General features: G+C 36.0%; 1 protein-coding gene and 1 long non-coding RNA gene across 2 annotated transcripts; one reads left to right on the forward strand and one right to left on the reverse strand.

Moving 5' to 3' along the window:
• Positions 1-523: 523 nt before the first annotated feature.
• LOC147485960 (uncharacterized) lies at positions 524-8,100 on the forward strand. Its single transcript, XR_015200761.1, has 4 exons — positions 524-913; positions 1,009-1,091; positions 1,932-2,161; positions 7,856-8,100. It is a non-coding gene; the product is annotated as an uncharacterized LOC147485960 (long non-coding RNA).
• A 2,647-nt stretch (positions 8,101-10,747) lies between these two features.
• On the reverse strand, positions 10,748-12,203 carry LOC147485961 (universal stress protein A-like protein). The gene is made up of 3 exons (XM_086569960.1): positions 11,686-12,203; positions 11,288-11,406; positions 10,748-10,890 (listed from the first exon to the last, which is right to left on the reverse strand). Exons 1-3 carry the CDS (start codon positions 11,842-11,844, stop codon positions 10,812-10,814), a joined length of 357 nt encoding a protein of 118 aa, XP_086426086.1. The 5' UTR covers positions 11,845-12,203; the 3' UTR covers positions 10,748-10,811.
• Between the last annotated feature and the right edge of the window lie 1,226 nt (positions 12,204-13,429).

The raw sequence follows: 13,429 nt of genomic DNA on the forward strand, positions 1-13,429 counted from the left end.
TATGACTGTATCTACTATTTTACCCTTATTTTTTTAGTAGATTGATGATATTACCCTTCTATGCTTTAAGCAAAGCGCACAAGGTGCGTGCATCAATCTAGTTTAATTAAATACTAGATTTTGCATTAATTAAATGATGGCCAACACGTGGGACCCATGTGTTAATGGCAAAAATATTTTTTTTTCTAAAAGACATATATACCCTTTTCAAAGACACATACCCTTGTTTAAAATTTAATTTACTTTAATTTTGCTTTTCTAATAATGTCATTTAATGAAAATATGAAGGGCAAAATGGGAATAAAAAGTGGAAGTGTATGAAATTTTAAGAATCTAAATTCAGCGAAATTACTTTTTTACCCTTCGTAGGATAGATTATTTACATGTGACCCTTTCAATATATGATTGTTAAAAGAGAAAATAGTTGGGCGTAAAACGAAACCAGCACTATTCATCGTGCCATTCTCTTTATAGTAGTAAGAGAAATTTTTTCTTGATTTCATATTGAACTTCTAATTATCAAGCTAGTGACCAGATTAAGTTGGTACTCTTGTTTCTCAAGAAAAAGAAACGAGATCTTTCTGCACAATTATTTGGTGGGAATTTTATGGGACGGAAATCCAAATGGAGAGTGCCCCTTATTTAGCTAAGAATATGTTATTTTGAATGACGTCCGAGTTTCTAATATCGAAATTTGTATATTTTCTCCATTGGAGACATTCAAGTATCTAATAATTATTCATACCGTATACTAGAGTGGAGTGGGGATGTAAAACCAAATAAGAGGGAATTTGGTTTTGGCCGGTTCGGAAAGATTCCACTGTTTGGTTTTGGAATGCTGACAAAGCCACGCATCTGAATATTTTTTTCAGTCATGAAGCCAGCGTAACTTGCGGAGATTTTACTCCCGATGGTAAGTACTTACTGTTACATTTCTCCTTATATCCTTGTTTTTGCCTCTATGTTTTCAGTTTTGTTAACTTGGTATACTTGGTTTCATTTCTGTAGGGAAAACAATTTGTACCGCTTCTAATGATACATCATTGAGGATATGAACCCTAAAACGGGGTCCGAAATTCATGTTGTGAAGGGTGTGTATACTGCGTTCTTATCGTGACTTTTCTTTTTAGTAGTAAATAAAATAATTCTCTCTTATTGGAAGCGATTTACCATTAGTTCCTTAATCTTTATAATAAATAAGAAGTTAAGCCCCAAAATCATATAAAGTTTAGCACAGTTTATATGTGAAAGATTTATACTAAGAAAATATTCAAAAGTAGATGGGTGAGGTATAGGTCCAGTACTTTCTACACTTTACATCTGGTTTTCTGGTAAATTTATGAAAGTATAAAACTTTAAGTCCCGCGATGTCATTTGGCAACATCGTTTACATGTACTTGCACTGCAAAATAGACTTTGCAGTGCGAACTTGCAATGCAGAGTAGACAAGATTCAATTACTTGCTGTTGTGTAGACAAGTGTCTGTTCCTGTGAATAAGTTTAGTATTATATACATGTCTGCCCTCGACTGAATGCAACATTTCTCACATGTGAACTGTGATAAGCTCTAATTTCTCAATCTGTACATAAAAAGTTGATGAAATGTGTGGGTTTGTGCAAGAGCACAAACGTCAATTACTTGCTGTTGTGTACACAAATTTCAGTTCGTGTGAATACGTTTACCATTGTATATATGGTTGTCCTCAATTGAATTCAACCTTGCTCCTTTGTGAACTGTGATGTGCTTTGATTTCAAAATATACACATAAAACTCAGTGAAATGTGTGGGTTGTGCTTTTGCACATTTGACACCTTGTTACTTTGGTTTTGCTGTTATTATCTTTTTCTGATTCTTTTTTATTCTTCCCTCCTGATACACCCTTGATGCATTGGTTTTTCTGACAGTTATTTGTTCTTATGTTCTGTTCTAGGTTATCCGTATCATACCAAGGCAATCACGTGTTCTAGGTTATGACTCCAACCTTGCTATCACGGGGTTAGAGGATAGTTCTGTCCACATAGTGCACATTGCAACTGGGAAGGTCTGTATCTCTCCCTTTCTCACCAATCGGGCTTTCTTTTCACCTCTTGTTTTACTATTGTTGGGTGCCCGAGCCCCTGGACCATAGTGAATTGGGTCCATGTGCAAACCACCAAGATTGTGTTAGAATAGTTGTATGAACACAGCAACTAAAGTAGAACAGAAGGAACAGTAGCAATGAAGAAACAAGGACGGCCCGAATCTTGGAATAACCAAGGCGCGGATTAGGGTCCCTTAAGGAAAGATTTAAGCCCTTCCAATGGTGCGAAAGGCAACAGGTGGCGTCTTCCTCCACGAGATTCAATGGTTAACAAGTAGCGACTTTTTGCACTAGAAACGGACTACCCTCTCAGAGAACGAAATATAACTCTCTCTGGCGGCTGACAGGAAGAAGAGAAAAAGAAAAGGACTGGTTTGAGTTTTCTGTTTCTCTGAGTTGAGTTTCTGATCAAGTCTACTCTCTCTATGGACTCACAGTCTTATTTATAGAGGTTAGGAGGAAGAGAGACCAACTCCTAATAGAACACTAAAACTTGCTGCACAAGAAAAAGGCAAAACAAGTTTAGGCTATTGGTCAAACCACTACCCACAACAGTAAGCCCAAGCCCAAGCCCGAACCCTACCCGATGTGGTGGATAACCAATGTGGGACTATCTACTATGTACTAAAGTGGAGAGAACACATATGGTTCATCTCCTCCACTTTGCACACACTCACAAGTATTTCGAAATACACTTAGAGATTCCAACAATCCCCCACTATTTCAAAATACTAATAGTCCCCCACTATTTTGGAATAGGATATTACAAAAGAAAAGGGTTAACGAAATGCCGGAGAATCGAAAAAAACAATGCATAAGATCTTGGTGCTTTTTAGGGCTTGAACCAGTCATAGGGTAACATATCTTATAATACGTGAAAGTGGTGGATTAAAAAATCTTTGAACCAACATTCCCTTGTAGTAAAATAGAGGACATGCATCCACATTGTTCTTTCATTATATGCCGATTACCCTGCGATTGTTGCTTTTTGGCCCCTGCTTGGCTTTTGTGTTATGTGAATGCTCTAGAGTACTTGCCTGAATACTCATAAGAACCGACCCAGTTCTACATTCACGTAGGTGGATATCCATCAAGTGTACATAGCAGTTAAAATACACTATCTCATAAAAATAATGGACTATGGATTCCATTAAGAGTAAAATAACTCATCCTTTTCTCATTGCTATTCAAGTTATACAAAGTATACAATAATGCTATCTAGTCATAGGGTGGGACGTCTCAAAGAAAGACAATAGCATACCAGAGCGACGAGGTGACTTGTTTTTCCTTTGAACCTAATTCATGGGATCTCCAATCACATAAAATTGGGGTTCTTGCGTCGATGTAAGCCCTCTATCTAAGGCAAAAGTCCCATCCCCCTCGACGTATAACCACTTGCCTCCAAAGAAGTGGTGCGGTTAGACATGTGGCCAAACTAAGTCCAACCTAACATAATCTCTAGCAGCTGCTTGATTAAGTTATATCTCAACTTACATGTATTCTTTTCCCATTGCACATAAGATAACATGTCTTAGCTATTGCAATGAGGAGCAGGTTACCAAAGCATATATACATCGGAGGTCATTTTAGAGCCAATGAGAAGATTTGCCAAGAGGTTGCTAACCCACTCGGCATCATCACATGCCTTTTCTAAAGGCGATTAAACTTGGATGATATCCAAGACACTCAATTTCCACCAAAGGTAAACACATAAACATTCTTGGATCCAATTTATAACATATTACCGCCTTAACAATGATGGAAATTTACTAAATATCGATCCATAATCAATGGCTCTGCTATAGTACTTGGATAATCGACAATATACATCAAAGTTCCTTATAAGGACACAATGGGTTATCATTTCGATATGTCATTAATGTAGGCAATGTCATGTCTCACATACATTATCCATCAAGTACAATTGGCTACCAATGATATTGACTTATTTAGTATGAGAAAACCACAATGATATTATTTTTCATAAGATGGATATTTGCCACAAAAGGTGTTAACACATGCTTACTATCATAATATCCATACTTTTCAATGAAAAATATTTCTACTAAGTCTTTATAACAATATAATGAGACCAACATGAGTTTTAATTCCTATATTCACCAATCATTCAATTACAGAGTGCCCGAAATTCCCTATACCATCCGGTACGGTCCGGTTTAAAGTATGCAATTTGCGCCCTTCACCATATTCAAATGTCAACATCTTGACAACTGAATATAGCAGTTACAGAAATGAGTTTAACAACATAATAAACTATCATTTTCAATGACGATTTATGATGTGTTTCAAATAGGAATTTCTCTGTCTCATACACATTCTCAATGCTAGCACTCATGATATTAAATCATCTAAACAAATAGAGATTAACACATATGTCTTGCTTTGCTCTAAAGAAAGTACACATTTTTTTTTATCAACAACGATGCTTTGACATCCATATGACACTAATATGTTGTTGAATTGCTCATGCCATTTTATAGGCGCTTGAATCAACTCATACAAAGATTTAACTAAATTGTATACCTTCAGCTCATCACCTGGTACTACTTGGTATTGTAGTTCCGCCTGACTACTCAACTAGAGTCTTTAGAATTACGTAGAAGAAATTCTAGTTATATGAGCAAGGTTTCAAAATAGTATAAATCTTGTCTCTGATGAAACCCCTTGGCTATTATTATTAGCATTGTATTTTGCAATACAACTATCACGTTTTAGTTTTCTTTTGAAGATCCAATTCAACCTATAGATCCCCCATAAATCAAGAGTCCGGTTTAGAGGAGTTGTATCCTTCAAAAGGACACTTCTCATGGAACGGAACAAACTTCCTTATAGGTTAATGAATCTTCCTCAAGAAACATATAAAACATCATCACCGTGAATGGTGGAAATACTCATTGATAGTCTTCCAAATTTCTTGTCGCGAAATAATGGGATTATCTTATGTAGTTCATTATGAACATTCAACCACTCTATGCCATTTCTCGAGAAAGCACAACCTCAAATAAAATTAGCATATAAGACATTCAATAATAGTGTGGTATTTACAAAATTGTTATCACTCATGACAACTGAAAACAAACATCACTATTATGAGTTTCACCAATGAATATCTACTAGATAATTCTAGGTCTCAAAAAGACTTCTTTTAGATTCATTCACAATAGCCTTGGCAAGACACCCCCACATTTTGAAGCATTGTTGGATAGGCCCAAGACCTTTCCATACTTTGTAGTTCAGTGTCTTTCCAATTATCTTGTGAGATGAACTATGGTAAAAAACAAGATGTTATGCATATGGGTCACCACCCCCCCACAGTTCAATAGTTACTCAACCTAATCAAACTTACATGCAAAACACATTATACCGCTACAAACACTAAAAGAAACAACAACAATAAAATGCACTCTTATGACAAGAATATATTTTACTCAAGTCTATGATTCTGGATCATATAAACATAGTCATATTATGTTCATGTTATCTATATGAAAGGAAATCCACAAAAGATTCTAATGAATCTTAAAGAATAGAAGAATCGGATGAAAAGGGTTTTGCCCAGATAATATCATTATCATCCTTCTTTTCATCATTCAACATTCCAACTAACATAGGGAGACAATCCACGCACTTGTACATCACCTTAGCTATTTATCCATAGTCATAGGAGGATAATGCCTAATAAGACAATCCACAAGCGTTATATCTCTTTGTCTAAAATAGTCACTGGAGGATATTGTCTAAGAAGACAATCCATAACCTTACATCTCCTTGACTAAATTAGGTTTAGGAGGATATAATTGTTTCCCATATTGTTTCCTCTCATAGACAACGATACTCATTACTTAATAATATATGACATGGTTAAACTTCATGTCAATGTTAAATAATGCATTCATGCCAAACATGGTAAATATCATATCATAGGTTCAGAAAAAGTAAACTTTAACTTGTACCCTCACAACAAAAAAGTATACGATATTTAAGCAAATCTAGCCACTTGAATATACAAAACAACCGAGGACTTCACCTCCTCTTTTTACATGAGCTCAAAGCAAGATAGGATACCCTATTAACAAGACCTCAAATACTACCACAACATCTAATGGCTCAACCCCGTAATGTCTTCAACTAGAAAAATTTACCAATAAACTATTATCAAGTTTAAAGTAAATCCATCCACGATGATTAATATCCAAAACTAGCATGCTACACAACTTTAACATATGCTATATTAGATATAAGCTACAAGTTACTTCATTTAACATGTATTTTCACAACAGTACAATTATACCCATCGTCTAACAACACGTTCACTCAATAAAGGTAAGCAATTATGCATTGAATACATTATAATTACTATCCAAGATTTGAGTGTGGTTGATATTAACTATCTTAAGGTCTCTCTTAGACCATCTACATACATCTACATATGTACAAAGAAAATTAATATCAAACTACTTCTAGTCAAACTAATTAATTCCTCAGTGATAAACACGTATAATTTGTTGACTAGGTTATTAAAGAAGTTTAAGCTTAGGGATTTCCCTCCTAAGAAAAACTAGCATGCAACTCAAGGCAAGAATATCACCATATAATCAAACCAAAAGAATTGCAAAGAGTGAAAGAATACGATACCTAACCGATTGAAAAATTGGATTACCATATTTTCCTCCTTCTAGAAAAAACAGTTCAAAAGAACTGTAATTCTGAACCAGCTCAGGACGAATTGGGTATCAAGCCTTATACCACTGGAAAGCTCTTTGAATCAGCTATCCAACACAAGAAGCGGATTGCAAAACCGAGCTCTGAGCTGAAAGTTATAGCAGTTTCCGTAATGAGTGACGCAGCTGTCAAAAAGACGAACTTTGACGTTTTTCTTGATAGAAATCTCAGATTTGACTCCCACAAACGTATGAGAAAAGTCTACAACCATATAGGGTTTGATAAACCACAAAAGATCAATAAATATTCAATCTTTAATTGGTTTCCCTATCAAAAACGAAATTATTAGAAAATTTCTAAAGTCATAACCCAATAACACAAACAATAACTCAAAGTAAAAGACTTATCTTTTGATTGTCGTATTAAAGCACTCTCCTTTGTTCTACTACAAAACTCTTTCCTTAAGATTGTTAGAATAGTTGTATGAACACAGCAACTAAAGTAGAAACGAAGGAAGCGATGGCAATGAAGAAACAAGGGACGGCGATGGCCGGAATAACCAAAGCGCTTATTAAGTCCTTAAGGAAAGATTTCGCCCTCCAATGGTGCGAGAAAGGCAACAGTGGCGTCTTCCTCCACAGGATTCAATGGTTAACAGTAGCCTGACTTTGCACTAGAACAGACTACCCTCTAGAACAGCAATATAACTCTCTCTGGCGGCTGACAGGAAGAAGAGAAAAAGAAAAGGACTGGTTTGAGTTTTCTGTTTCTCTGAGTTGAGTTTCTGATCAAGTCTACTCTCTCTATGGACTCACAGTCTTATTTATAGAGGTTAGGAGGAAGAGAGACCAACTCCTAATAGAACACTAAAACTTGCTGCACAAGAAAAAGGCAAAACAAGTTTAGGCTATTGGTCAAACCACTACCCACAACAGTAAGCCCAAGCCCAAGCCCGAACCCTACCCGATGTGGTGGATAACCAATGTGGGACTATCTACTATGTACTAAAGTGGAGAGAACACATATGGTTCATCTCCTCCACTTTGCACACACTCACAAGTATTTCGAAATACACTTAGAGATTCCAACAGATTGTTGTATTGACTTTGAAGAGTATTAATAATGTTGGATGCTCCATGTCGTATGGATCGCAAAGTCCCATTAGCAGTGACACAGGGCAAGTGCCTCCGAGGTGAAATATTTTTAAGTACTATTACATGTATTATGTAGAAATGGAATATCTGTTCTTCTAACTGAATGTGTTTAAGTTGCTTGTCTACCCTAATCGATTTTTATGGATGGTGCAATCTCTCAAGTCATTTTGAACTCCCCCCCCCCCCAAAAAAAATCTATCTATGTTAATCTTCTCTATAGTATTAATATATCGAATATCTTGCCACAGTTCTGTGTTTTGAACTGTTTTTTCTTTTTTTTGTATAGTTTGATGCATAATTCTTCCCTTCATAAAATTAAGTTTCCCACATATAGTAGCTAGTTGAGTCGAGTCTATCAATTAAAAGTTTCACACATATAGTTGCTCATTGAGTTTAATACATTTTAGAAGTTATGGACCTAAAAGAAATGCTAGATTTTAGTTTTCCTAATTTTTTTTATATTTTTTAAAAAATATTTTGATGAAATTATGGATGGATAATCCTCAAATTGAAATCCTTAACTTTCATACTATATAGTTTCTTATTTTTTGCATTATTGTTATTTCTAAGAATCGATTAATGTTTGCCAATTAAATCGCTAGTATGATTTCTTAAAAATCAGTAGAGTTCAATTTCGAAAGAAGTGTATTAAATCCCAATTATTGGTAGGTTGTTAATTATTCCCCTAACCTTTTGGTGATTAACACAATTGTTGAGGCATGAATCCTACCCACGACTTAGACAAACCATAGCATTTAACCTCGGCCGCAAACTAAAAACCATTATAGTCTGGAGTTTTTCCGTGGTGTTCATTGAAATAGGTAGACCTTTGGGCTAGAGCCAGTTAATCGCCAAATGCATGTGTTCCGGCCCCCACAAATATGGCCCAATAAAAGCCCAATTCAATACAAGCCCATGTTCAGAGTCTATCTATAAAAAAGCCCACGCTCATAGCACATGCTCAGAGCTTATCTATAAAAAAGCACACGCTTAGAGCCAATGCTCAGAGCTTATCTACCATAAAGCCCACACTCAGAGCCCATGTTCAAAACCTACATACCTACACGTAGGAGTGTAAAAAAAAACCATTGATCCATCATCCGGTAGGGTACCCGATTTTCACCCGCCAGCCAAACCTCACCGGCACCGACCCGAAAATAGACCCGCCTTGCCCCGCCACCGTTTTTATGCGGTCGGGTTATGGGTGTAGGTTCTATGTTCAAACCCGACCCGTCAAGCTGCCCAACCCGCACCATGTCAAAAGCCGTTGACCCAACCCTGTTGACCCGTACAATTTCAAGACTCTAACTCTAATATTTTTGTATTTTGTTTATAATTTCTTTTAACTTTTGTAGAAATTTGAGAGATATGAATACAAACTTATGAGTTCAATATCAATTTCACATATTCAAGTTTGAACATTGGGAAAATATCAAAAATTCAAATTCAACTTTCGAATTTTAGAGAAGATAAATCATTCATCCTTGTATTTATTTTGAATTTTTTTAGTTTATATTTTATTGTTTTGTACCATAGATCCTCGCCCCCATCTTCATTTTATCATGCTATGGAAAATAATCAATTTATAAATGGTAAATCACGATAAATAAGTTTCAAATTTACAAATATGGTTTTGGATTCAAATTCAAGTTTTTTTTATTTTTGTTTATTTTTTATTGATTGGTTCCATTTTTTCTCTATGTTGTGAATTAGAAATATATTACTTGCAGAATTAGAAAGTTTTTTTTTGTGAAATTGGGTTAAAATGATAATTTCCACCCGACCCAGATAACCCGCCCAAAACCCGCCCCGTAAGCTGACCCAACGGGCCGGGTGATGGTACTAAGACATGACACTTCAACCCGCCCCGCCCCATCGGGGACCATTGGATTTGTATCCCCTAACCCCGCCCAACCCTGCCCCATCACTATTTGACCCGTGGTTGACCCGCCCTTCCCTGTATTACACCCTTACCTACACGTAAAATTAATATCAATTGCGCACATGTTTCGCGAGTCAAACAACTTCCACCAACTTCATCCCACGAATGGACAGTTCTCCCGCAACTTCCACCAACTTTATCCCACGAATAGACAGTTCTCCCGCCAGTTCTTCAACTTCATCCCACGATTGAACAGTTCTCCCACCAGTTCTCCAACTTCATCCCATGATATGACAATTCTCCCGCCAGTTCTCCAACTTCATCCCATGATTGGACAGTTCTCCTACCAGTTCTCCAACTTCATCCCACGATTGGAATATTGAAGAACGAGGAAGTAACTGTCACCAATCCTATCTATAAAATCCAACCTTCGTCATTTTTCCAGAACTACGCCATCGAGACTTGATCCCAAGTAATACATTTGGATACGTAGGTAACTTCAAAACCGAAATCCAGTCTCAACTCTCCCCAACAACTATCTCTTTCGCAAAATCCTCTGAAAAAGATCACTTCCGACCCAACTGGTGTGTTTAGGCAAATCTTGTCGAAACAGCATGTTTTTTAAGTTAAATTTTTTGAAGGTATTAATTGGAAAAGTGGGAAGTTATGGAAAAATGAGAAACTATTTTAGGGGATAGTGTCATAGTGGGAGCTTGGGCATCCGACTAAATTTGTTAAATTGGTAGTCAAAAGGATCGCACTCAAACTGCAAAAAGTTGAACCGAGATGTGAATCTGACAGGAAGTGGCATAATAAACTTGCATAACAAGAATTTATTACTTGCATAGTCGAATGAATAATTCTAGAAAAGATGTTTTTTATTACTGACTGAACCACAAACATCTACATATGCTACGAAGTTAAACATTCATTTGTCCTGATTACAGCAAATTGGATTCACAGTTTCTGTTACCAACAGTACTGCAAATACTACTTAGACAGTCAGACTGCTCATTTAGGTGGTTTCACGATTAGGATGGGGCATTTTACATGATGTGCGCAGTAGTCACTCACACTTCCAAGAAAAGCTCTGCAAGCAAAAGACAAACTATTAACATCTTCATCACTGGGGGAAAAAAAATCAAATTTCAGAATGAGCTACAAAGCATTGATTTGAAGATGCCTCAACTTGATTTAGAGATGTTATCATTTTTCATCATATGCGGTAAATCGAATTACAGGATTTTGCATGCTTTCCTTGTCTATGAAACAGTCTGAACTCTGAATATCAACAATTTATGTGTTTTTTTCAATTCCCTGTCGCAAGCATTTTGATCGCCTCTTACGGTTAAGAAGCATTAGGTGCACCAAATTGTCATGTGAAGAGGTTTTTTTTTTTTTTTTTTTGAAACCTCTTTAGGAATTAACAATAATGTGCTAAGAAATCAAGAACTAAATGAGAATTGAATCATTAGTCGGAATTATACCTCTTGAGTTTGCTAAGACCACGACTCCTGACAACAACTATGTCAGGGTGAGTCTGCTCCGCTGCCTGACAAATCATATCCTTTGGGTCTCCATCAAGAACAACAGTTTCAACTTTGATCTGCACAAGATTATAGAAACTATTACAATTTAGGAAATCACTTAAATAGTTCAGGTACCGACATTTCTCATGTCGGACAATCCAACCAATATATACACAATGTCTTTATGTTCATTTGATACACTGATATCCTTTTCCTCTTGGTAACATAAACACTATCCCAAAGAATGCAAAAGACGACATGGCATATGTTACAGATTACATCATACATACCTTACATAATATATAGCTTCTAATTATATTATAACCGTACCATCTAATAGGGAGTTTAGCACTTACTGGCTTTTCCTTGCAGATTTGTACAGCCCGGGAGAGTAGCATGGCAGAATTCTGTTCTTGAGCTTTCTTTACAGACTCTATTACCATAGTCGTTGCATAAACAGCTGTAGGAAACACTAGCACAGTAAACAACTTATAATTTAGTTGCATATGTACCATTTCACTGTCAAACTTTTTTCCTTGGGATAAATAGTACTCGAAACTTTTATCGTTATCTATGGTAGAATCGACATATACTCGATGGTTATCATGCAATACTTGATACAACCTCCAAATGTTAGAATGTGACCTAACCACTCATCAAATTCCCAAAGTGAACCTATTGTCTGTTGATGGATATACTCTCTTCCCAGGGGAGATTTTTCTCAGAAAAAATCATCTCATTTTGAAACTTCTAGCAATGCCAGAAGATGTGGTCAGATTTTTGGAAGGTCCACATTTTTTCAATATAAGATCAGTTTTCAAATGAGCTAATTGTTATCGAGGATGATCTCCATCATTTCATGTGCAAAGAGCCGAAGACCATATCCACCAGAATCAGCCTCTAATTAGACCTGGACCTTATGTCAAATATGGACAAATTTACTCACTCATGTCAAATATAAAAGTTATAAAATCAGAACTTTCAGTACAATAATCTCTTTTTACAAGGTAATTCTCAAATTTGGGCACACCTTAACAGGTATCATATTTAATTGAAAAATTCCAGGCCAATGCGAAATTCAGGTTAAAGCATCAAGGTTCAGCGGGAAAAAAAAAGGTTACCATCAAAACCAGTAATATATGGGCTCAAATAATATGCTCTATAATATATAGGGGTGTCTCTTTTTGTCGAATTTCCGATTTTTCCGAAATCCGATCTGAAATTGGTCTGGCTCTGGGTAGTTTTTATGGGCCGATTTTCCAATTTTCTGAAAATTCCGAAAAAAAATTGGATCGGATTCGGATATAACTCTAAAAATTGATCCGATCCGAAAGTTCCGATATATAGCCGATCCGAAATTTCCGATATTATTGCCAATTTATTCCGAAAATATGTACTTCTCTCACTATCCACTTGATTAGATCTTGACCAGATCTCGACCGTTCATTCATTTTCTAGTTTTTTACTTCCAAAAACAAAACAAAAACATAACATAGCCGCTACTTCCCCACTTGAATTGGACCACTCCACTGTCATTACACCGTCTGCTATAACAACAATGATATAAAAAAAAATGTCATTGAGTCATACAATGACTTCCAGACCAATCCAAAAGCCAAATTCCAATAGATAGAATATTATGTAAAGCTACTTAGAGTCCAAGACCATAATCCATTATTCATGCAAACACTTCACGCTTCAATTTCCACACACGAAAAAAGATTGAAACATTACAAATACCCAGACCTCAACAGAATGCAATACTTGTTGTTGGTAGCTGCAGGTTCTTTTTCTCATTTTTTCTTAGATCACTTGTTTGAATGAAATAGGTTTTCTCAGTAAACAAGTGTGTATTGCTGTTAGTACATTGGTGTTGTGGACATGGTTTTCTCTCCCTACAATAAACATTGGCGTATGATATTCCAAGAATAATTGAAAGTAAAAAGATCTTTGAAAATTTACCAAGTATTTTGAAATTTCCAAATTATTCTGAAATTTCTAAAAATTTCGAAATTGAAAATATATTTTGAATCCGAAAAAAAAATTGGATCGGATCTGGCTACCATATTAGGTTCCGAAACGATCCGAAATCACCCCTAA

The sequence above is a fragment of the Coptis chinensis genome, chromosome 7 (assembly GCF_015680905.1).
Source record: "Coptis chinensis isolate HL-2020 chromosome 7, ASM1568090v1, whole genome shotgun sequence".
NCBI classification, from domain to species: Eukaryota; Viridiplantae; Streptophyta; class Magnoliopsida; order Ranunculales; family Ranunculaceae; genus Coptis; species Coptis chinensis.

What these genes read in the sequence shown, in the direction of transcription:
- LOC147485961 (XM_086569960.1), bottom strand. Translation starts at nt 11,844, where the DNA reads ATGGTACATATGCAACTAAATTATAAGTTGTTTACTGTGCTAGTGTTT. An exon ending in AAATCTGCAAGGAAAAGCCA is followed by an intron (nt 11,407 to 11,685) that starts GTAAGTGCTAAA and finishes AATCTTGTGCAG; the next exon opens with ATCAAAGTTGAAACTGTTGT. An exon ending in GGTCTTAGCAAACTCAAGAG is followed by an intron (nt 10,891 to 11,287) that starts GTATAATTCCGA and finishes TTTTGCTTGCAG; the next exon opens with AGCTTTTCTTGGAAGTGTGA.